Here is a 25,188-nt window from a genome sequence, read left to right on the forward strand (position 1 = left end):
CCATCATAATCTTTTTTTTTTTACTTTTTTCCGGTTAAATAAAATAAAAATTAAAAAAAAAATCTTTTTTTTTTTTAGCTGGAGGGAATGGGCTTCCATATATCCACTTTAAGTCCAAACCACAATCAATTCTATAGAGAGTAAATCATTTTATTAACATTCACAATTCTCCATCAGCCAAAACGCTAAATGACCCGATTAAAATCCTACACACAAAACTGAACAAAAGTAGAAACAAATTCTTCTTAATTGTGGAATAAAAAAAGAAAGTAAATGGTGCCAGCTGTAGCATCAAGAAGTTAATTATTCGTGTCAACCAGAGCACCAACACAAGCTAACACAAAAGTGAAAAAGCATTAACATGATTCATACCTGTTGAGTAACATTAGTTAGTAGTGAGGTCCCTTTTCTTACTTTTTATTTAATTTTACGTGATCACAAAGCTTGAATACTGAGCGGTTTTTAGGCAACGACAGGTTCTACAAAGCTCTAACCGTTACTCTATCATCGGCTTCACGTTATAAACCTGTCTTCTGTAAACCTAGAGAAAGATACTGTATATAGTTCTTTTTACACAGTAAAACTTTTTTTTTTTAAAAAAGGGTTAAAAACACCGGTGATCAAAGCTCCACATCTAGCCAATATTACCCAGAATGCACCGATTCACAGAAACCCACAAAAGAAATCTCCAGGGTGCATCACAGTACACAGTACGTTACACTTCGCATTCAGACCGACTTTGCGTCCCCTCGCCACACTTCCCTGAGTCCCGTCAAAAAGAGTTCTGCGTGAGATGATGGAGGATTTAACAACGCTTCGTTTAGCCACATTCTTCACCTTCTCTTTATTCACCTCTCGGTTCTTCAATCCGGATTTTACCAAACTGGAACATTAACCACAGCAAGCTCTGAGCTCCTCAAACAGTTGCTGAGTTTGACTGAAAGATAAAGAAATGTATTTGCAACTTGGGCCATGCATTTATCAATAAAGGTATTTCAAAAAAATATTATTTCACCTCAATCTGCTCTAGCTCTTCATACATAGCGCCGTAGTTTCCCTCTTTTAACAGCTCTTTCCCTTTCATCTTGCTTCTCTTTCTGGTCATTAAAATATCTTTACTTTTTCCAAAAGCCATACAAAACATATGCAATAGAACATCAATCTTTGTATTACAAAACACCTTCATTATCCAAGTTCTTTTTTTTCTCCAGAGAGCTTCTCGAGTCCTTGTTGGTGATGTGCTTTGTGTGCATTAAACAGAAGGTCTGAAAACGGTTGATCTATGCACCACCTCGGACTCTGGGTGAAGCATTTCAACTGCACTCAATGGCACCAAAGAGCGGAAGAATATACATTTCACCGACTTCAATATTCTAAATACTTAATTTCCTTCCTGTCTTGACCTCCACAATGCTCTCTCAGTCCCTGCTGTATACCCTCATTTCATGAACACGGGTCATTCGCAGGGCTCTGGTGTCGTTAAGCAGCGCATCCACGAGTGTGCACGAGGAACCTACAGGCGCCAATTACAGTTCCAACTGTGGGGAAGCCTCAGACCAAACCCAGCTGTGGATAGAAAAATAAAAACACAGAAACGTCACCGGCGAGTCTCCTGTAACGGCCCAACGACTATCGAGTCACCTCGGGAAGAGGCGCCAAGGAGGAACAGAATCGCACAAGCGTCAAGATGGATCACAAGAAAAAAAAAAAAGTTCAGTTTTCAGTGCATGAAATCAGAATCATCCGCTCCAAGTCCATCCAGTCTCTAGCTCCACGTGGGGGGCAACGTCATGTTTCCAAAGTGGTTATATAGGAAGAAGAAGAAGAAGAAGATGTAGTTCTTCCAGTGGGAGGAACAAACAGCACGAGTCTGAAGGCGTTCCTCACAGTTTGTGCCGGGCAACAGGAGAGTGCAGAGTGCCGGTTGGGGGCTCCACAGTGGGATGATGGGAGAGGTTTGTGGTCCAGCACTGAAATCCGGTCCATCCAGAACACTTGAGCCCCTCCCTGTAATACTTCAGTAATAATCACAAAACAGTATGAGCAAAAAAGAAACCCTCGTCATTTTACATCAGGCTGTAGCTTCATGCTAACACTTTAGCACACGGTGGTGACTGGCGGTAGCTAGAAGATGGTCTAACTTAAAAATGCTGACCTTAACTAAACACATCACTATCTGTACACCTCGTTTACATTCAAATCTAATGAGTTAGAGTCATTTATCAAACTAAATTATTTACTTGATTGACAGGATTTGCTGCAGTTCTACTTTTTGTACAACTTCAAATTGAATAAATGTGAATTTTGGACTGTTGCTCTGACAAGATAATACATTTAAAGACATAATTTAGGGTCTTGCATTCAAGTTCTACAACACATAGATTTAAAAAAAAGTTAATTAAAAGCAGATGGACAGATTCATTAATAACAAAAACATGCATGTTAATTTGGGCACAAAGTAATAATAACTAAAAATAAACTACTATAAAATGAAGTATATTTTCCTTGGTATGTATAAATAATAAAGTAGTACAGTACAGAATACTCTGTTAAGATGTATTATCTGTGTGTTCAGATGGCACCACCAGAGGGAAGCAGAGCTTTATATAATGAAGATGAGCCGAGATGACAGACCGTGGGAGGAGAACATTACCTCCTGAGTGCAGCTGAATAAAATAGTGCATCAAGTGCAGAATAAGTAACCTTCAAAAAGTCAAGTAAAGCCCCTTTATCAGTAAATGTGATGATAAACATCCTCGGTTCATTGTCCAACGGTGACGATAATCTACTCTCTTTGTGCCAAATCCAGTAGCTCCCATCTCCAATATGTCTTCTATAAAAAAAACATCACTTATGAGTGAGTATGTGTGCTGGTAACAGCTGGTAAACCCCGAGCTACACGATGACACACTAATAAAAAGCACACAAGTCTGTTATAATAATGTTGTAATTGAGCTGCATGGAAAAAGATTTCTGCCTCTGCTGGCGTTTCAAAAACACGAAGTGGAGGGAAACCAGAGTGGAGGGCTTGTTACTGGAATGCAGCGCTCAGACAGAAAGACTCTTTGAAGTTTGCACACTTTGGACCAGCTCCATTAGAAACAGGTGTCTCTGTGTGTGTGTGTGTGTGTGTCTATCCCCTTTCATTCACCCTTTCATTGCATTTCAGTAAGAGTGAGCTCCATGCATCTGCTCATAGCGGAGTGTTTGTGTTGGTTTCTCACCTGTTTAGTTAATGAGGATGCCCGTCGAGCGTCCCTCCTCCTCTTTAATGTTCTTCAGGTTATTCTCTGCCTCGTCCACAGTGCTGCACGGCAGACACACAAGCCAATAATGTAATTATTATCTTTAAAGAAAGGCTAATAACACATTTTAAGCAGAGCAAAGGGTGTGTGTGTGCTTCTAAATGTGGATAAATGTGTGTGTGCCTACGTTAGGAAATCCCTGACGTCCTCCACAGTGATTTCTCCGGTGGAGTCGAGGGTGATGTCAGCACAGCTGAGGGGGGAGTCCAGCGGGGTGTCCAGGATGGGAGAGGACAGGGAGCTGGGAGGCTCTTCTGTTTGCCCTGTGAGGGAGAAACCCACAGAGCCGAGGACTGAAGCACGTTTCTACATCCGGGACATTTAATGGCAAAGTGTCCCTGGTAATGTCGGATTGAGTGAATACAATTTCGGCAGTAGTTTAAAAAACGAACTCAGACAGTTGATTCAGAAACAATCTGTCCGATCTCATAACCCCGACAACACGTTTAAATGTAATGACGGCGAACAGAAACACGGAGTTCAGCCGCACAAATGAAGATGGCTGGAATCTGTATTTTTAAGTTTCCTCTCTCTGAGTTCAAACCTGTTTTCCCTCAAAGCTCTAAATCAATAATTTTACATTTAAAATGGATCAAAGTAACTCGTAGTGACGAACGGACAGAGAATTAAGGCTTTTGAGCATCTTTCAGCTCACTGTTTTTACGTTGTTTTCTCACTCTTACCGTTCTCACAGAGAGCAGCAGAAAGCCGCTTTCAGCAAAAAAAATGGCCGACTGACATAAACAAACCCAAATCTGAGGGGTATGCAGAGGCATACTGAATGGTTACCATGGAGACCGGAGGGGAACCCCTGCGAGGCAGTTTAAGAGGCTCAGAGAGAGAAGAGAGAGTGACGAAGAGGGGAGACAAAAGTGAGGGGGAGGAGAAAGGGTGTGTGTAGACGTACCCTCAGCCTGACCCATCGGGTTCTTGTGGGTTCCGTTGGCCTGCGGCGGCGTCGTCGTACCGTCGCTGAAACAGACACAGGAGCGCACAAACCGTTTACTTTGGCAGCAGATGGAATAATAATAACAGTAAAAGTGTCATTTCTTTGGTTTCACATGCGGCTGAGTGCCCGGAGCTGGTGGTAGAGAGAGAACGAGAGAGAGAGAGAACGAGAGCGAGAGGCCACAAAATCAGTGTGGGTAAGAAGATGTGTGTTCTAATAATACTGTGTGTGTGTGTGTGTGTGTGTGTGTGTGTGTGTGTGTGTGTGTGTGTGTGTGTGTGTGTGTGTGTGTTACCTGGCCGGTGTGTGCTCTAGCGGTCGGTCCAGCTGAACGGAGCAGAGCGGTTCAGTGAGGATCTTGGCAGACAGCGAGAACCTCTCGTACTCTGAGGGAGAGATCAGGTAAAACCCTGTAGAAGAAACACAAACAGACAGTTTGTCATGACTTTGAAACTTGGGATTCATTGGTAACAATGTTTCTACTACAAAAGAGCGGACAGTTTGTCTGGGGACATTACTTCAGTGAGCACAGCATTCACCTTCACTGTATTGTGATGAAGGCAGAAGAGCAGATGTCTCAGATTCTAAACTGTCTGCATGACTGGATACCAACGAGCCAAGAGGAAAGAGATTTTTTTGGTGTAATCTGCGTGAAATGACTCTTTAACCTCAAAGTCTTTTTTTGCATTGTTGAGAGTTTTCACTTTTTGATCTTTACTGAACTTAAAGCGTGTTTTCCTCACCCTGTCCGTTCTTTGTGAAGACGCAGGATGCGATGCCGCTGATGTCTTCTTTACGGACGCAGTCGTAGCGCACCTGAAGACGCACAAAACAGACATCAATTAACCGGTGCATCGTGAATAATTCAGTAAAACTTGTCTAATATACTAATTGCACAATTACATCAAAATACACACACAAACTCTAGACTAAAGCCCACCTGTGGTCGAAGGGCAGGTATGTTGAACAGGTGCATGTCGCCCAGGTTGGTCAGACAGACCAGTGTGTGTTCACAATAGTCTTCCTGAGCAGCGGAGCCGAACATCACCAGAGCCACCTTCCTCACCCGACAGCCTTCGTGTGCCGTCAGCTTGAACTTGGTCTTTGCGCTCACCTTGGGGAGAGAGAACACCTGGAGAGAGAGAGAGAGGAACGTCAACAGACTCTCAGGATTTATTAAGCCCAGTTATATCTTTTAATTTCCTCATGAAATAAGGAAATTATCCATACATCCAACATATAACACAGTTGTCTCTTCCAGCCCTTTACCTTTAGCTGCTCCTCTGAGGCGATGAGGACAGAGTGAGCGTTGGTCACATCCGGCGCGCTGGCGAGGTCCCGGGAGGCTTCGTACGGGTCCGGTAGCGGTTTCCCCCGGCCGTCCAACACGGAGATGGACACCACGGGGGCTCTGTGCATCAGCTGGATCTCTTTACCCAAAACCGCCTCCACACACACGCTGCTCTCGCCCGCTCCGCCCCGCTCGCACGCGCGCCCCGAGCCGACGCCGGGCACCTCCAGAGCGTAGGCGTACACACTGCCCGAGTTGGTGCCCGCCCAGAGTGTGGGGCCGTGGTGTGTACCTGGTAGACACGGACACACGGTTAGTGCTGAGGAAAACGGATGTTTGATGCCGTTCTGATATTAAAGTAAACACACCGTCACGTAGAAAAGTGTCAGCGAAGCAGAGACATCGGACCACTCCAGACAGCGAGTCGTCTGCTGACCGGGGTTCGATCCGTCGCTGTATGGGAGCCACGTCCTCCTGCTCGGCTAGAGCAGCGTTGGCCTCCTGAACCTGCACATGACACGGTCACAAAGAGCAGAACTTAATTCAGTCCGTACGATGTGTGTGCGTGGCCCTCGTACTACTACGAATAGACAAGTCTGTTACCTTGCTGGTGGGTGTGGTGATGGGGCGTTTCTTGCCCGACACCCGGCTCTTGCGGATGCGTCTGAAGCTCTGTCGTAAGGACTTTTTCAAGGACTTGACTCTGGACAGGGGGCCCTCCATCGCCAAGGAGTCATTGGGGTGCAGGGTGCACCTAGGACAACATACAGAACAGTAGGGTGATGCTTTGGATTGCAATATGGTGAATTTTTCAGCTTCACTTATCCCGTTTATTTTACTGATATCGGCCAAAAGAGCATGTTGTAGCACGTGTTTGTGTGTGTGTCTAACCTGGCCAGCACAGCATTTCGTCTGTGGTAGTCAAACAGACCAAATCCATGACTCGTCCCGAAGGAGATCAGGTTCCACTCGGCATGCAGAGCCACCGCCGTAACAGAGGCCGGGGGCATGCACTGCACCAGCACCAGCGGCTGAAAGCCCGGAGGGAAGGAGGCGGGTTTGAGGCGCGGCTCCAGCCGGTCGTGGCCCTTCCAGGTGAAGCCCTCTCTGTCCTGCAGCAGATCGACCACCGACACGTCCACCACGTGGTCCGAACGCTCGTCGCTCAAACCCAGAACAATCACCTGGAGACACGGAAGAAGTGAAGAAACATCATGTCTCCTTTTTGTTCATTTTAGTGTCTTTTTACCTTATCGATTCTATCTTATTGTATCTAAAAATATACAAGAGGAATCAGAAGTTCAGAAGAGAAGGCGGTGCTATTGAAAACAAGTTAATAACAGCTAGTTTATCATTAGTTGTTGCACCTCTATCATTAATTTATATGTGAGCTGCACTTTTACAGTATGTGCTCTTTAATAGCAGCAGAGCCTGAATATTCTCTTTCCAGGAAGAAGCCAAATGATTTTCTAAATGTGCTGTAATTAATATATTTGGTTTAAATATTCATCCACATTCTCCAGAGGATGAATGATAATGTTTTCAGATTCTCTAACATTTCCTCGAGCACCGCTATCGGGCCAGGATCTACACAGAAATATATAAATCTGACGAGGCGATGGTCATGAAATATATTCAGCACGCGCTCCACTTGGGATGAAACCGCTCAATTTGGTAACTTTTTGTCCGACATCTGAACCCGAACATTACTAAAGCTTCATTAGCAAAGCCGTCAGTATGTTGATTTTACTTTTATTATTATTGTGGGGAGCATAAATGCTGAAGTACAGTCTTTTGTTGTACTTGTACCTCCACGTAGCCCAGCTATACACTTCACAGCTATGAAGTGTAGCAGCAACTTGTGTGACCGCAGCTGCAGCTCTACGATCGGCCAAGTTAATCAGCTTCATCTCATGCAGAGAAAATAACACGAGGCTATTTAAAAAAAATCCCATTTGAACTTTCAAGTCAAACAGCCTAATTATTCGCCTCATTAGCAAATGAACTGTTGGCAAGCAAAGTGTTTATTCTTCATTATCAACTAGCGAAATTGTGTATTGTACTGACCTGCATCATTTATACGGTATCTCTCTATTCACAGCTTAACAACAGAATTCAATATAAATCGACTTTGTTCTCCCACTGTGGAAGTCTAACAGTAGAATCATCGCAGCAAAATATTATCTCAATAGTTGCAAACAATAGATGAAAAGACCATTTTATCTGAGAGACTGTGCTTTGTTTCTTTAAAACCACATATAAAAACATAAAATGTATACGATTCATTTACCTGCCCAGCAGTTCCAGACACCACCAGCTTGTTGCTGTATTTGCACAGACTGATCTTCTGGATGCCCAGTCTGGGGTCATCGCTGTACGGGTCAAAACAGCCCACCTACACACACACACACACACACACACACACACACACACACACACACACACACACACACACACACACACACACACACACACACACACACACACACACACACACACACACACACACACACACACACACACACACACACACACACACACACACGTAGGCATGAATTAGGGTTTTATTCTAGTAGATAGTGTTTTCTTCTTTCTGAAACATCTTTGATCTGAATCGACCACAAACCGATTCAGTTCATGTACACCAACGTCGGAGTGCACCTCCTGAAAGCTCTCCTCCTTCCTCTCCTCTCCGCCAAATGCCAGGACAATCCCCCCCCCCCCTCGTACACACTCAGCAAAACATGTGCATTAATCTGTCTCTCCACACAGTAGGAATTCCAATAGAATCCCCTCTCACATGGATGTCGGCAAAACAAGGAGTAGTTGGTCACTAACGCACACACACATTGACAGAAAGAGTGGGCTGATGGGTCTGGTTTTCATTACACAGGAGGAGAAAAAAAAAAGAAAAAAGAAAAAGGGAAAAGGCTCTTCATCCCATATGAGGGCCACATTCCTGAACATGCAGCTCTGTTACCACAGGATACATGAGGAAAGGTGGGGGGGGGAGTGAATAGGAAGAAAAGAGGCCAAAAACTAATTAAATCTATTTGTCACTGTTAAACGTATCACGCTTTGTTTTAACCCATTTCTGCCATTAAATTCTTAACACATGACGACAACCTTCCAGTGACAGCTTCCCCCTGAGCCCTCTCTGCAGCAACAAAAGAAAGAGAAACACTTCTGTCTCTTCACGTCACTTTGAATCGCTGACATCTACACATGAGATCCCAGATAATAAATGCTCATCTCGGTCATAAGTCCAGACACAGAAGCATTTCCAACTGTAGATCAAGAATATGTTTGAATTTATTTAAATATTTAACGACGCTGAACGACTCCGTCTGTTTAGCTCCGCATCGTATTCTTCCTCTCGACGCTGAATCAGTTCATTTAAATGTAATTCTGCGTAGAAAGCGGGCCATTAAAACAGAATCAGACTGCGGTTCCTTCAGAGTCAAGGTTTAATAACAGGAACAATGGGGTGGGTCCTGTCTGAGAACCAAACACATGAAAACAATCAGATGAGAGAATTAGGCCCCAGATGTAGCCACAGATGTGATTTTAGACTGTTTTTATTCCCACAGCCTGTAAAATAAAACCCTGCGCCTGACGTCTCTCTAGAGGAGAGACTTTAGCTCTCTTTATTCTTTCTTCGTTTCACTTCTTCTCATGCTCGCCTCCCTAAGCGCTCACCTTCCTGAAGGGAGGCCATTCCTCCTCCTGCTGCATGTCGGGGTCGTCGCTCGAGTCCTGGGGGTCGTCGCTCGGGTCGCAGTCGGTGTGGAAGACGTTGGCTGTGCCGAGTTTGTACAGCGGAGTGAGAGCAACGCCCGATGCGTCCCAGAAACGCACGGTGCCGTCCTCGTGCCTATAAACACACAAAACGTGCATCAAGATTCAAACGTATTTCAGAGCAAATTGATCAGGATAGTGCAGGTGTGCGTGCGTGCGTGCGTGCGTGCAGGCTGCTATGCTCGGATCTAAACAGCAACAAAATGTCTTTGCACTGCTCATAAATACACAGAGTGGTGTATGGTCAGTTTGATGTTTTGAGTGGATTTAACACATTTGTCATTTCTGAGGAGTTAGTTTGGCGTTTTTAATTCTATTGCATGTTTAGTAGGTATGACTTTTAGCATGTTAACATTTCCTAATTGCCATTGCAACGCTGACACATTTTCAAGTCCCATGTCGATCCAATATTATTCAGGATATCCATGTGGTTTACATCCGAAAAGAAAAGAAAATTGTCATGAAAAATGTAAAAACTGTTTGTTTACCCTGTCAATAGCAGTTCTTGATGTTTGGGTGGAGGAGCGATGTTTTTCCCTCCACAAATGGGCCAACTCTGCACAAACAGACAAAGAGGAGAAAAGTTAGAACTCTTAACACACTGAAAACGTGTAAATATGTCACACATTGAGCAACAACATATCCCCGAACCCTTTCCATGTCATAACGCCGGCTCAAAAATGTTCTGACCACGATATAAAGGCCGTCACATATGGAAGAGAATGTGTCCACAGAAACACAGAAAACACAGATGTGTTGAGTTCGCGCTGTTATTGTGCCAGTCTCTCTGGTTTGGCTTCACACAGACAGACAGAGATGATTTATGAGCGTACCAGCTGTGTGTGTGTGTGTGTGTGTGTGTGTGTGTGTGTGTGTGTGTGTGTGTGTGTGTGTGTGTGTGTGTGTGTGTGCCTGTCTGTCTGTCTGTGTGTGTGTGATAGTGTAATCTGCCACTGATCAAACAGCTGATCTAAGCTACAAAAGCCTTTGCAAAGCCTCTAACTGTTCACACCTGCTCTTAAAGTTAACACACTGTTGGTCACACTCCCGTAGGTTCACTCACAGCCGTTTAGCTGCCAGCCTGTACGAGTAGCCCCATGAATACAACCGTCCATTTAACTTCACCATTCATGAAGTTCATTTCATTCATTTACCTTAATATTTTAACTGCACTTATTACACATTTACACGGCCCTCCACTCATGAACAGAGGCAGCGGCTGAGCTTTGATTTGACACCCGACAGCCTTTTGTTAGGAATCCAAATCAAACGCTGTAACTTGAATCTGTGAGCCGGCTGGTTTGTGTGTAAGACGTAAAGCGCACTGATCGGTATTGATGGCTACATTTAAAGCATGAGCAGCGTGGCTATCGGCCACACTCTGTTTAAGGTGTTCTCAGGTTAAGCTGCTTTCACGCATGTTGGATTTCCTGTAATTGAATATCTGAGACGAATAAACCAATTTACAGAATAATCCCGTCGTTCGTGGCTTCCTGCCAGCCGTGCACCGGCCACACAGAATCAAAAGATGTTGCTGCCAGCTACATGGTGACGGTGCAGGAAGTGATTATAATACTTGGAAAAGAAATGGAGGTCCTGAGAGGTTTCTGTGCAATGATTTTTTGATGACGCCAAAAGAAGTTTGTTTAAGTAGACAAAGTCAACAGTCTCTGTGACAAAGTCCATGTTGTATAAGAAGATAACAGACAGTCTGAAAATTGTGTTTTGTTCAGGCGGCATCCAGGAGTCTGAACAGTGAAGCCAACGACTCCTCTGGTTGTATAGAAGTCTATGAGAAAATGACTCTACTTCTCTCTTGATTTATTACCTCAGTAAACATTGTAAACATGAGTTCATGGTCTCAATCTCTAGTTTCAAGTCTTCTTCAATACAGCATGATGTTCATTTAGTAAATTATGGTTCATTTAGAGTCAAACAGACCATAAAGCAGGGGATGCTTTAGGGCGGGGCTACACAGTGATTGACAGGTCGTTACCACAGCGTTGTCCGTGTTTTTCGTCTTACAACTTTAACTCTTTTGCAGCGTGTTTTTTTTAGTTCATGAAAGTTTTGGTCGCTTGAAAAATGTTTTATTCAGCGTCTGAAAAAAACAGGATGGCCACGGCCAAAATGCCACACTCGAAGCTTCAAAGCAGCAGTCCACAAACCAACGGGCGACGCCACGATGTCGACGTCCACTTCTTCTATACAGCCTACGATCGTCACTTTTGATTAGAGGCTAAAATGATTAAATGTATTGTATATAGAAAATACTTGGCCCATGTTAAAACTACTTATATTTTAAATAATCCGAATGATGTCCTAAAACCAGATACACATCTAAAGAGTACTGACAGCCACATAAGACTTTTCAGACTTGGCAGTGTGCTTCTCACCCCGTGTGCGTGTTGACGGCCCCGCTGTGCTTTGCCGGCGTTGACCAGCCGCTCCCAGAGTTTGGGCGGGACGCTGGAGACGTGGAAGGAGCAGGTGATGGCCGAGGAGTGGAGAGGAGCCAGGTAGGGAGTGGGCAGTGACGGCCACCCGGGGGTCTGGAGGTCGATCACAACCAGCTCCTCTTCCAGTAGAACGACCACCGCAGACGGCTCATCAAACTCTGACAGAGAGAGAGAAAACAAGACAGAATGAAGTGCTGATGCTCCTGAAACGTTTGGGTTGTATTCCACTTTTCATACAACTTGAAACTCTTGAATCAAAAAGGGGAAGAAAATCCACGGATACACATCATTAATGTCGGCCGGGCTCTGACCTTTCTCTGGCTCGACGCTGTGGACAGTGAAGAAGTCGATGACCCGCGATGTGAAGTCCAGGGTGACGTGGTCTTTGTCCTGCTGGATGGTCAGACAGTGGCGGTCACCGTAGCTGGCTCTGGGCATCCCGCCGCTGTATAACAACACCGGAGAACTGGAGCGAACAGAAAACAATATTCACATCCACGTCAATGTCATCGGTCATCTTCTAGAACATCGAGCTCGTGTTTTAGTGTTTCTAAATATAGTTAGGCATCATTATTTTCAACTTTTAATTACTATTTAATCAGAATATTGCTTACTGTAAACTACAGCAATGGTGTATTTATGGTGGCATAAACCCAGGTGAAAATGTATTTATAGAGTAATAGAAAAGAAAATTCAAAGAATTCAAAGAAAGACCCGAGTAAATGTTTACTGCCACTGTGATTAATGTCTGACTGCAGGATTCAAACAGGACAAATGTGTCACAAAGTAAGTCACACACTCTCACCCCGTCTGAGTTGTTCTCCACAGGATCTTGTTGATGGCCTTACAGGGAAACGGACCTGCGGCAGACAATCACAAACAGTAAAGTTAAAAGAAACATGAGAGAGACGTTGTTCAGACTCAAACTGTTAAAAACTCTTTAAACCTTTTAGATCACGAGAGGACCGACTACCAGGAGCCTACTGACCTCTGAGGTAAACTGTTATAGAGCCTAAACGACTGTAAGATATTTTATTGAGTCCTTTTAGTGAAATGCTCTGAATGAATGAGAGTTATTTCTTGTGAACAGTGTCTATACCGAAGGCTTTTATTGTGAAAGGTAAGAATCTGGTCTGCACCGACTCTGTCGCGGTTGAAAGGAGTAATAAAGTTTGTCCTGATTTGGACGACGGAGCCTCCCGTTGTACACTATAGTCTATATTTCGAATAAGTCCTTTCCACATGTGGTAGTTTGAGGCCTTTATTCGCCAAAAAAATCAACCTCATTCCAGAAAAAAAAAAAAGTACGCAGCTGTTTCGCTGAAAATATTTATGTTCTGTGTGAAAGTTTTCATGAAAGAAAACTATACTGACAGAAAAAATGCCCCCAATGTGTAAAGGCCTTAATTCTCCCCATAATAAAGCACCACTATGAGACAATAGACCTCCACCAGACCTGGATGAGGGGTGTGTGTGTGTGTGTGTGTGTGTGTGTGTGTGTGTGTGTGTGTGTGTGTGTGTGTGTGTGTGTGTGTGTGTGTGTGTGTGTGTGCGCTCTTCTCACCATATGGAATGCTGGAGGACACTGGCTGGTGATTGTAGGTGTTGCTGTTAGAAACAGCCCACACAGAGTAGCCCCCATCGTTATGAGAACTGACAAATAAGTTTCCAGAGCGTTCCCACACCAGACTCTCCAGCTGCTGCGGGGGGGGGGGGGGCACACACACAGTATAAGCATCAAACCAGGTTGCATAGCAGTATTATTACAGCTTATAGATAGTCAGTTCACAATGTGAATGAAGGAGTTGCTGTTGAACTAGATTAGATAAGAGTCAAGTGCATCTTTGAGCAGCTAATAGCTTAATAGCCGATGACTTTAAAGACAGTTGAGAGGAGGTGGTGCTCGTTATGTCACTTTTGTTGTTATTACAAACCGTGAGAAGAAAAGATCTATTTAATTAAACTTTTTCATTTACGTTATTCCTTTTGAAAGTCCTCTGTTGCTGGTTTCAGGGAACAATAACGTGTCCAATATGGTGACAATAAAAAAAGAATACAACTTTCTTTTTTTTTAAAGTTATACCATCATGAAATATGAAACACTGTCAGTAAAAAATTTACACCAATGTGCACTAAACTTTGTAAACCTTTACCTGCTTGCCCAGGAAGAGCTGCTCGGCATGTCGGGTGGTCAGATCCCACAGGACCACCAGGCCTCGGCTGTAGCCAATCAGAAGCTTCCCCGACTGCTGGGGATGTTCCTGAAGAGACTCCACCGGCCCTAAGGACTTCCCACATCTGTAATCATCTGGCAGGCTGCGAAAACAAAACATGATTCATTATCCCACATGCTGTAAATTTCAAAATGTCTACACGGCTAAACACAAGGTGGAATATTTGTCTATGAAGGAGCGCAACATATTCACAGAGGAAGAAATAATAAATGCTGAAAAGATTAGAAGATGGACCGACTATTAAAGCAACACTTTGAGCCAAAGAAAGATCGAGGAGGACGTTTGAATCAAAGAGTTGAATAGAGGCGGGCATTTACATCAGCAAATAACAGATGTGAAAGCAACCTCAGACTGTTTTGTTACGTTTACTATTTACATTGAATGATCATTTAAATGTATATTTTGATGACAGAATGTGAAAGAGGAAGATGCTACAAGGACGTGAGGAAATCCAGTTTGTAAAATAAACTCAGGGGCTAAACAGCAAAAGATTCTCCGACAGTCTTTATTTGCACAAAAACAACTCGTAGAAAAAAAGTGTTCAAACTTATCTAATCAACTTCAAGCTCAAACCATCTGCATAAACTCTGATACAACCACATGTTGCTCTTCCAACTACAACAACAGTGAAATCAACATGAGGCTGGAGTTTAGTGAACTAGACATTCCTCTAAAGGCAGCAGAGGAATGTGGAGCAGGACACACCCCGAAGATGTCAGAGGATTCCCTCAGCGAAGGAAGAGACAGAAGAAGACGGGAGAGGAAACGGAGTGAATGAGGAGAAAACAAAACAGACAAAGTGGGAAAGAAAAAGACTGCAATGCAGCTTTCTGGTCTCTGCTGAGGACGAGCCAGAACCATTGCAGAAGAGATAGTCAGCATGCAACACACAAATGCACACACACACACACACACGCACACGCACACGCACACACACACACACACACGACTGCTTTGGTAGCGTTTAGTGAGGAAGATCCTCTCCGGAAGCACGGAGGCTGAAACATTTCCGACAAAGCATTCCATTGTCTCTATCTCTCCGTTCACAAGTATTTTTAGGGAATCCAGCATCCTGCTACAGAGTCCCGGTGATGAGCCTCTGTGTGTGTGTGTGTGTGTGTTTTCAAGTGTGTGTGTGTGTCTATGTGCACGTTATAGATTCAGCTGAAGCACTTCCCCAACCGGAACACCGTGTTTTGGCAGCCGGTACAAAGCCTCCCTGTCTAAAACCTCCCCTCCTTTGCACACACACACACACACACACACACACACACTCACAGACACACACACACACACACACACACAAGCCTTATCAGGACCCTCGTTAGGCCTCAGTTCTGCCCACTTCCCTAAACAAGCCTGTTTAATGAGGGGTTTGAGCAGTCGGACCGTCACACAGCAGAAAGAAAAAGAAACACAGTAACTCTGTGAAGTCGCAGCATCAACGCAGGAATGCTGCATGAAAAATGAAGAAACTACAACGTTTACTGCACAAAATAACACCAGACAACATAACAGCTGTGCAGTAATAGTTCCTCTTTGTTTGTGCTGTTTTAACAAGCTAAGAATTGAGAGTTTGTCTTTATCACATTTAATATTTTTGTCTGTATTATCAACATTCAAATCAGTTATTTTTTGCGGTAAAAATATTGATCAAGAGTTTAAAACGTTTCTTCAGGACATTAAATGTTAAATTAAATGTTGCTTAATCCTGATTGGTACACAAATGTAAGAAGACAAAAAAAAGATCTTACGGTCTTTAAAAAGAAGTCTGACGGTCAACATTAGTGAGTTGTAGCAAAGCAAGAAAAGAGGCAAGAAAGTTGAGCTTTTTTAGCTTAACTTGCTTTTTTATTGCACTTCACTGTATTCTATTTTATCCACCTCTCGTTCACCCTTTTCCTAAATTCCTATCCCAGATTTACTGCACATATCTAATGCAACAACAATGTCCCAAAACAGATGCTTTAACTAAAGATATTAACTTTATCCGATTCAGTTCACCTGTACATCTCTCCTCTACTGTCCAAACAACGTTCAGGAGATCTGATCGTTCTCATGGTCCCTGAACCACATGACCCCGACCTGCCTGCTGCTGCTGTTAGCGGTCAAGAGGGATATTTGTTTCTGCAAGTGTGTGTGTGTGTGTGTGTGTGTGTGTGTGTGTGTGTGTCTGACCTGCTGCGCTGGAGCTGTGAGAAGAGGAAACTGGAGTGTTTAAATGAAGACACACTGACAGAGACGAAGAGGCTCTTTAGAGAGATTCGTTATATGTATAGATGCAGAATAAAGAAGAGCTGGAATATTATTATCGATAATGCAGCGATCGACTTTACAAACTTATCCACCAACTGTGCGTCCTTTACACTCTCACCTCTGCATGACCTGATCCTGGAGGAGCGTCTGGTTGTCCTTCAGTGACAGACGGGGCAACTCCAGGAAGTACACGCCCCCTCCCTCCGTCCCGATGCACAGCAGGTCGCTGGACCTCAACAAGAGGAGGACGGTCACCCGAGTGGCACTGACGAGGAGGAGGAGGAGGAGGAGGAGGAGGAGGAGGAGGAGGAGGAGGAGGAGGAGGAGGAGGAGGAGGAGGAGGAGGAGGAGGAGGAGGAGGAGGAGGGAGAATGAGACATTTTCAGGCGACCAAAAACTTCACAATTAAAAAGGGTTAAAGTTGTAAAACATAAATACGAACAACTCCCAGACCGGACGACGCCATGGTAGTGACCCGTCAATCACAATGTAGCCCCGCCCTAAAGCGTACTCTGCTCTATGGTCTGTTTGACTCTAAATGAACCATCATTTACTAAATGAACATCATGCTGTATTGAAGAAGACTTGAAACTAGAGATTGAGACCATGAATTCATGTTTACAATGTTTACTGAGGTAATAAATCAAGAGAGAAGTAGAGTCATTTTCTCATAGACTTCTATACAACCAGAGGAGTCGCCCCCTGCTGGTCAGTAGAGAGAATACAAGTTTAAGGCACTTCAGCATTGCTGTCACTTTTCAGACCTGGAGGTTGCCGCCTGCTTTGAGATCTGTGTCCTTTTAAGTAATTTGTAATCCGAGCATATCATTAAAAAAAATTGGTTTTGAAATGATGACAACTCCAGGGATTATACATTTAAAAGCAAAAAGATGTATGAACAGGCTTTAACGTACCTGCAGCTCTCAATGCCGGGCCTTCCTGGGAGGCTGTAACTGTCCACTTCCTCTAGATAGACCACGCCTTCTCTCTTAACCCCTCCCACCTCTCTAGGGGGGCCGGCCACCAGCTCCCACAGGTGAATCGTGTTGTCATCCAGCAGTGACAGCAGGCGGCCCTATCGCAGATCAAAAATGAACATGAGCACCACTTTGGCCACCACTCTCGTCACAAAAAGGAGTCCCGACATTCAGAGAAATAAGCGTCTTACCTGTCCAGGCAGGAAGTGGATCTGTGTGACAGCAGTGGTGTCTCTGTGTAGTCCTGTGAACTCCACACCGGGAGAGCCGTAGCTGCGAGGGTCCCGTCAAGGAAATTCACAACAAAGCAAGATACTGAACAATGAAAAGACAAATTTAAAAGTCCACCTTCAGCTGCAAGCGCAGCGACAAACAGTCGGGACTTGATTGTAATCTATATAAACGGATTGATGGGAATTATTTAGTTTAACCACCATTTATACATCAATACATCCTGTATATCTGCCACCGTCGCGCTGTAATTGATGGAGATTTTATTTTCAAAATAGAAACTGAAGTGACAGAGGGGCAGACACTATGAACAGCTAAACTGGTCATTCTGAGCTGTAAACCAGAAGAAACACACTGGTTAGGTGTAATAGTAGGGATTAGAACCCTATAACACCAGATGACGCAGATGCTCATAACCACCACTCTGCGTGTGTGTGTGTGTGTGTGTGTGTGTGTGTGTGTGTGTGTGTGTGTGTGTGTGTGTGTGTGTGTGTGTGTGTGTGTGTGTGTGTGTGTGTGTGTGTGTGTGTGTGTGTGTGTGTGTGTGTGTGTGTGTGTGTGTGTGTGTGTGTGTGTGTGTGTGTGTGTAATCAGCAGCAAACTTCAGAGTCCTCTCTTCGTTAGTCCAGTAAATGAAGCTCAGCTGATGAACTAAAAAGCTACACTTAAGAACTGTGACGCAGAGCACACAACTACGCTAAATTGGTTTAAACTGCAAATTAGCACACACACAAACACACTCTAGCAGCTACACACACACACACTAGCAGCTACATACACACTTGTGAGCATTATCGACACACTGCTTACATAAGTCTTTAGGAATGTGGATTAAAAATGCAGAATAATAAGAGGGAATCTGGGGAGTTCCCTCTCGTGTTTGTATTGAGACTGAGTGGAGAGCTGGTTTCATATTTGTTCTACCACCATCATTATATATTATCTACATATATATATTTAATTTCCTTCTCTTTTAATTCCTATTCATGTGTCCACTGGCGGGGGTGTTATCTTTCCTACTTGTCCAGAAGGATTTGTTTACAGATCCACTTATCTTCATCTCTACTTAGCTTCTCCTCTTTTCTTTCCTTTTATCCCTCCACTCTCAGCCTCTGTGAGATACTCAGTGACGGATTACTCATTGCCCTATTCCTTTAACCCTTTCTTCCCACTGCTTTCTAACAGCTCTCTTGTTGGAGGAAAGGTTACTACGCGGGGGTCCAGTGGACTTTCAATACCAACATTTTATCTGCTGCCTTCCTTTTGAAGCTCTTGGTAACGCTCTTCTTCTGCCTTCTCTCCACTCTGCTCCATTGAAGACTACGTAACTTTAATTCACACACGTCTCAGCCAGCTGGAGGTGTGTGAGGAACAAACACTCACGTGTCATGAACAAGCGGTGCAGACAAAGAGAGGCTAATAAAGATAATAAAAAGAGAAATATCTCATATTCTGCTCCCTTAAAAGGAGTAGTTTTTACATTTTTGTACATACAATTATATGTTTTGTTGCGCAGAGTTAGATTGATACCATTGACGCACTCTAAATATGGCGCTACAGTCGGCAGATAGTTAGCTTAGCATAAAGACTGGAAACCACTGGTCTAGCTCTGTCCAAAAGGTTTCAAAATCTGCCTTTCAGTCCCTATAAAGCTCACAAATAAACACGCCATTTCTCATTTGTTTAACTCCTACAGCTGGCGAAGAACCCGAGATAGTCCAGCACTTAACCACCGTAACACCTCAACGTGTTCACTATACTTTTAGACCGTCGGACACCGCCAGGCCAGCTGTTCTCCCGTTTCCATTCTTCATGCTGTCTCCTGGCTGCATCTTCATATTTAACACACAGACATAAGATTGTTGCTGAGTTAGATGAAAACAAAGAGAATAAGCAAATGTTGCTAAACTGCAACTGCAAAATGTGATTGGGGTGAGCAAAGAAACTGAGGAGAAAGAAAGAGGACGACTGAATAATGGAGACACAGAAAAACAAAAATGAAAGACGTTGCACTGCTTTACTGCAAAGTTAAGGCCTTTACACACCGGGGGCGTTCTTTTGTTTTTGGCATTAATACTTTCACACAGAAAGCGAATATTACGGAGTGAAAAAGACGCATTTCTGTTTCTGAACAAGGTTGATTTTTCATATTATGCAGAACGAGTTGTGCCTCTATTCATGAAACAACAACACGGAGGCTCTGTAGTCAGAACCAAGACGGCAAACTAATACTTTTAACCTTGACAAAGGAAGCATGGACCAGATCTACTCCTGACATCTTCCCCTTCACAATAAAAGCCCAACACAAATAATACTCTGAGGAGAGTATAATGCATTTTGGTGTTTATTCTTCACACCCTCGGTGTATAAAGATCTTTTATAAGTGAGAAAACTGACAGGAAAGTAAGTGAAAAGAGTTCCACCGCTGATCAGAAGGAAAACAGATGGACAGCAGCGGTCTGTCTGTGTATTCCAGCTATGCAGCGATGACCACAACTCAGTCATCACAGATCTATACAGCGGCTCCCACACATTTAAAGCTGGCTGTGCAAGAAAAGAGTGCAAAGAAAGCTGTCAGTGCACGGAGAAAAGAAATAAGACCACTAATTACCATTTAACAGTCAGAGCCGGGACACTTTGCTGATCTGTAGCACCTCTGACAGGAACCCAACAACTACCATCTCCTGTTTCTAACTTTTCATTCCACACAACCCCGAGGAAATATGGCCGACAGGCAGCAGGACAGTCGTAAAGCAGGGCAGAGCTTTTTATTACTTTAAGGTCGGAGGGCAAACAAAGGGTGGGTGTGTGTGTGATAAAGACAGCGACAAAAAAATAATACAAAAGCTCAACTGTGGCCCATGGGTCACACACACACACACTTACTTCCTGGTCATGGTGATGTCAGAGGACAGCTGGAGGAGGGATTCCCGGTCATGATGTCATCAGTGTGTGTGTGTGTGTGTGTGTGTGTGTGTGTGTGTGTGTGTGTGTGTGTGTGTGTGTGTGTGTGTGTGTGTGTGTGTGTGTGTGTGTGTGTGTGTGTGTGTGTGTGTGTGTGTGTGTGTGTGTGTGTGTGTGTGTGTGTGTGTGTGTGTGTGTGTGTGTGTGTGTGTGTGTGTGTGTGTGTGTGTCCTCTCCCTCCCCCATGGCATCTGCTCATTGGCTAATAATAAAAGACCTCATTAGTAGTGGGCAGATATTAAATGTGTAAATGCTTTGAACTAAATGCTAAGCTCGGAATGCTAACACGCTAATGTGTAGCAAGTACATTGTTGTCATATCACCATGTTCGTCATCCTAGTTTAGCGTGTAAGCATGCTAACGAATGCTAATTCATTTTGAAGAAGACATGAACGTCTGCACTTAATTTCAACACAATCCATTCAATAGCTGGTGAGTCACTTCAGTCTGGATCAAAGCGTCACGATGCTAGCGTGACTGAAAACAAAGCAACACTATTTATTATGTTAAGATGGTAACTGACAGTTCTGCTCCTCAACTTTCCCTGATTACACTTCTGATAAACAGTCAGGACTGATTGCCTGTTCAGAACATGTCACATAAAGATATGCTAATAGATATGTGGATAAAAGTAACAGTAATGAAAGACAAAGAAATTGCTGCTAATTCTCAGGACGCTTTGCCAAGAACATCAGAGGCGTCTCCCGCAGTTTAAAAACACAGAAACAAAAGGTTGCAACACCGAAGGATGAAGGACCATTTACTCTGTAAAGAGCTGGAAACACTGACTCAAGGCAAAGTCATTCAAACGCCTCCTCAGTCCAATTTGGAAATGAAAATTGAAAGCGTCAATAAAAATGAACCACAGCAGTGAGACAAGCAGCGAGGAGTCCGGACACTCTGTACAGACGGTCTCTGGTGATACGGTGTTGAAATGTTCCTCACAAAGTTACATGAAAAATCAACACGGGAGACTTAAATCTTTGAGCAACCTGTTGAATGACGCACTGGTTTAACGTGACGATCTGTGCAAGGAAAGCATGAAGCACGCAGAGCTTTGCTGCACTGCTCACCACAGAAGCCCGATAGCTCACAATGGAGGCCTACAGTAACTCATAATCACTGAATCACTGTCTCTTTCTCAAGCACACACACACAGTGTGCAATTGCCTGGTGATGCAGAGAGAGAGCGTTAGCAAGGATAAAGCGATTTCACGGTCTGAATACAGACAAACAGAGGGCATTGTCCTCCATGTCACACACACACACACACACACACACACACACACACACACACACACACACACACACACACACACACACACACACACACACACACACACACACACACACACACACACACACACACACACACACACACACACACACACACACACACACACACCAGAAGATTGGGACGGACAGGAAGGAAGGACGGATCACTGGATCCAAGGATGAATGTACAAGTTGACCACACACAGAACAAGGATTAGATCGCTGGAGAAAAAGTCAGAAAAGTTAAAAAAAAAAGAAGAAAATCCAGGAAAACTGTCACACTTCGGACAATACAAGTCAAATTGGATTTAGCTCTAAACTTCTGAGGCATCATCTCCAACTCCATTTTCCCCTCCACACACATATTCATATACACACTAACACACACACGTCTGGCAAAAGGCTGTCTACAAGAAGACAAGCCAAACAACTCCACCCACCCACTAGAGAAACAATCCCGTCTCATTTGCATCCTCCCCCTCAGCGAGTAACCTCCCCCCCCCCCACCCCCCCCACCCCACCCACACACACACTCCCTCCCTCCCTCCCTCCCTCCCACCCCAACACGGGACAAATACAACTTACAGACATACTCAACTGTTAAATACAAAGTTTATCTTTCACACTACAAACATTCAGGGTCCACAGAGGATGAATCACAATAATTTTGAGATCTGGAACGATGTTAGAAAGTGTGTTGAACGGTAACTTAAACACCTTCTGTCACTACTCTCCGGGGAAAATGTCACTACCTGTGCTGCCTCCTGAAAACGCCTCTTCAAGGAACGCCCAGAGTAAATTAAAGCTGTTCTTGAACCAGGGCATGCATGGGTTTGGTCTATTTAGAAAGGCAACACTGCAAGTGTTACTGGCATCGAGTAGTTTTTATTTCCACCGGAATAATATCTTGAAAACAAATGAAGACTAGTCCAAGTTAAAATTTGATAACACCACCACAAAAAAAAGGTATATTTAACACCTATTGTTCTGTATGTAACCACGTCTTGAAATCTATCCACCGAAGCAGCAGATCGCCACATTTCGGAGTTTCATCAGCACTTGTTTCCAAATCTCATTGGCTGTTGGACAGAACACGGAAGCTCCTGTTGGTGTCAATCAAAAAGGTCAGAGGGCAGCCACCACTTTGAAACCAAGATGTCGGCAAAATATTAACATGCAAACTGGAGTTGCAACAGAAAATCTGTGGTAGATTTGCACTTCTGCCGGCTAACAATGATGTGTTTTGGACTAAATGTTTCACCGGTTTGGATCGTCTGGACCTTTTCCAAGATCGTTTTCGGTCAGATGTCATCAATCGGTGGATTAATAAACGAGGCTTCACAGATGAGCTGGTTTGTTGGCGGTCTGACAACGACACCGAAATGGTTTGCATCTATCAAATCACAAGATTCTCAGCTTTCCAGAGACACAACCAATTAAAAATAGCAGCTGTGCAAAGCACACTCGATGGTTAAAGAGGTTTAACAAAGGACAGGGGGAATAACAGAAAGTAAAGTGACTGGTTTTGATAGAAATGCTCCCATAAAACTGGTCCTGATCCCAAAGTGAGGAGTTTCGGGTTCATGTTCTGGCAGAACTCGGTCCGAGTGAAGCGCCGCGCCTCGTTGGACCGTCTCAGAGTGTTGAGCAACTTTTAAGGGCCAGCTGATGCGGAGCTGCGAGTTTCACAACTAGGTCAACTCGTAAAAGTATTTCATCAACTAACGTTCGCTTCTCTCAAAGTTTATTACGGGAGGACTGCCATGACATTCTGTAAAGACATTCACGGTCCCCTCATGATGAACTGTAATCACTTTTAATCATCAGGTCAAATTTAGAATCCGTCCAATACTATAGCTTACGAACAAATACCTGAAAAACCAACGACATTCCCATCAGCCTCATTACAGAACGATCCCAGTCTCTCAACACTGGTATCGGATCAGTTCATCTCTATCAAATACTTAAATTAGTCGCATTAATAGGCCATTAAGCACTATTATTACTCTCTACTGTGTGTGTCTCCCCTAATAATTCAGCCCTTTAGGAACTGATGTGTCCGTCTGGGTAAATGTTTTCTTATCAACAGCCTCTCCAGTCTGTCCAACTCTGTGAGACCACACACACCCTTTAACGTCACAAACAGCACCCCCCAACCCCCCAACCTGCTGCCAACTGGACAGACGAGTGTGTGTGTGTGTGTGTGTGTGTGGTCATTCATCTGTCTAGGTGTGGGGGTGAGGAGACGCGTACCAAAGACGGGACAGAGGACGAGGAAGAGGAAGACGAAGAGGTTGAGTGAGACGGAGTAGAAGCGATGGGAGGAATGAGAAAGAGACTAAAATAGTGAAAGAACGTTAGCAGAGAGAAGGCGTGTGTGTGTGTGTGTGTGTGTGTGTGTGTGTGTGTGTGTGTGTGTGTGTGTGTGTGTGTGTGTGTGTGTGTGTGTGTGTGTGTGTGTGTGTGTGTGTGTGTGTGTGTGTGTGTGTGTGTGTGTGTGGAGAGAGAAAGAGGGAGGAGGAGGTGAAGGGTGGGAAGAATGTTGAAGGCTGTATCTCCAACTGGATAAAAAAAAAAAAATCCCACCAATTAAATACTGATTTATTGATTCGTTTAATGCCAAACAACAACAAAAAGAATCCAGATTACATAACATGCGAGATGTTCTCTCAACACATCCGCCTCCACTACAAACCACAGCATGAAAACAAATGCATGTGACTCGGTACAAATGGAAAAAAGATGGGGATTGTTGAGGAAAAGCTCCGGCTGCTGCACGACTGGAAGGGAATCGTGTGGCACAAAAGAGCTCTTTGGGGAATTTACTGTTTTCACCACAAAAAAAAACAACAGTTCAAGACTCCTTCACGTGAAGATGACGAAGCGGCGGTCGGAGTCGACCCCTCAGGCCTCAAAGGACAAGAAACGCAGAATGTTAATTCAGTCCGTTCAGTGCGTGACGTGTCCTCGCTGCGACATCGCTAAAGAGGACGACTCACAGCGTGAAAGCACCGATTTCAAGCTGCGACACGGTGGCTTCTAAAACGTGAAGAAACACCAATAAAAAAAGAAAATGGCCGCTTTTAAAAAATCTTACAGATAAACTCATTCGAGCATTTGCAACTTCGTCAAGAGATAAGAGCCGATGAATCAGCTCAGCGTGGTGTGTGTGTGTGTGTCCAACAGGATGTCAGACAGACAGAACTGACAGCTGGAGCTCACAAACACACCGATCAAAGCTCTGCTGTGTGCGTGTGCGTGCGTGTCAATATTTGTCGTCCTCTGTTGCCGATACTGCAGCTTCATGGTCACAAAGTTTCAGTGTGACTCAGCGTGTCCAGATAAAGTCACAGTTTCATATTATTGTATGTGTGTGTGAGGGTTACCAGCAGGTACTGTACTGTTTTTCTGTCATTTCTACCCAAATTTGATGCGTTTCTACCAGCGAA

The 25,188-nt window shown here is 44.1% G+C and overlaps 1 protein-coding gene across 1 annotated transcript in view; it reads right to left on the bottom strand.

Moving 5' to 3' along the window:
• Positions 1 to 145: 145 nt before the first annotated feature.
• Positions 146 to 25,188, bottom strand: part of llgl1 (LLGL scribble cell polarity complex component 1) — a 31,193-nt gene continuing 6,150 nt past the window's right edge. The window contains exons 3-24 of the mRNA XM_079177748.1: positions 17,461 to 17,542; positions 17,207 to 17,367; positions 16,411 to 16,557; positions 13,956 to 14,118; positions 13,367 to 13,502; positions 12,608 to 12,662; positions 12,114 to 12,268; positions 11,740 to 11,960; positions 9,832 to 9,899; positions 9,245 to 9,419; positions 7,836 to 7,940; positions 6,437 to 6,729; positions 6,149 to 6,299; positions 5,914 to 6,052; positions 5,524 to 5,837; positions 5,195 to 5,386; positions 4,998 to 5,070; positions 4,550 to 4,664; positions 4,213 to 4,277; positions 3,433 to 3,568; positions 3,225 to 3,307; positions 146 to 2,015 (exon numbers count right to left, since the gene is read on the bottom strand). Of these exons, the coding sequence (XP_079033874.1) occupies positions 3,229 to 3,307; positions 3,433 to 3,568; positions 4,213 to 4,277; positions 4,550 to 4,664; positions 4,998 to 5,070; positions 5,195 to 5,386; positions 5,524 to 5,837; positions 5,914 to 6,052; positions 6,149 to 6,299; positions 6,437 to 6,729; positions 7,836 to 7,940; positions 9,245 to 9,419; positions 9,832 to 9,899; positions 11,740 to 11,960; positions 12,114 to 12,268; positions 12,608 to 12,662; positions 13,367 to 13,502; positions 13,956 to 14,118; positions 16,411 to 16,557; positions 17,207 to 17,367; positions 17,461 to 17,542 (3,025 nt within the window). The 3' untranslated portion in view covers positions 146 to 2,015; positions 3,225 to 3,228. The remainder of the gene's footprint in view (positions 2,016 to 3,224; positions 3,308 to 3,432; positions 3,569 to 4,212; positions 4,278 to 4,549; positions 4,665 to 4,997; positions 5,071 to 5,194; positions 5,387 to 5,523; positions 5,838 to 5,913; positions 6,053 to 6,148; positions 6,300 to 6,436; positions 6,730 to 7,835; positions 7,941 to 9,244; positions 9,420 to 9,831; positions 9,900 to 11,739; positions 11,961 to 12,113; positions 12,269 to 12,607; positions 12,663 to 13,366; positions 13,503 to 13,955; positions 14,119 to 16,410; positions 16,558 to 17,206; positions 17,368 to 17,460; positions 17,543 to 25,188) is intronic.

This window comes from Pholis gunnellus, assembly GCF_910591455.1.
Source record: "Pholis gunnellus genome assembly, chromosome: 17".
Classification (NCBI taxonomy): Eukaryota; Metazoa; Chordata; class Actinopteri; order Perciformes; family Pholidae; genus Pholis; species Pholis gunnellus.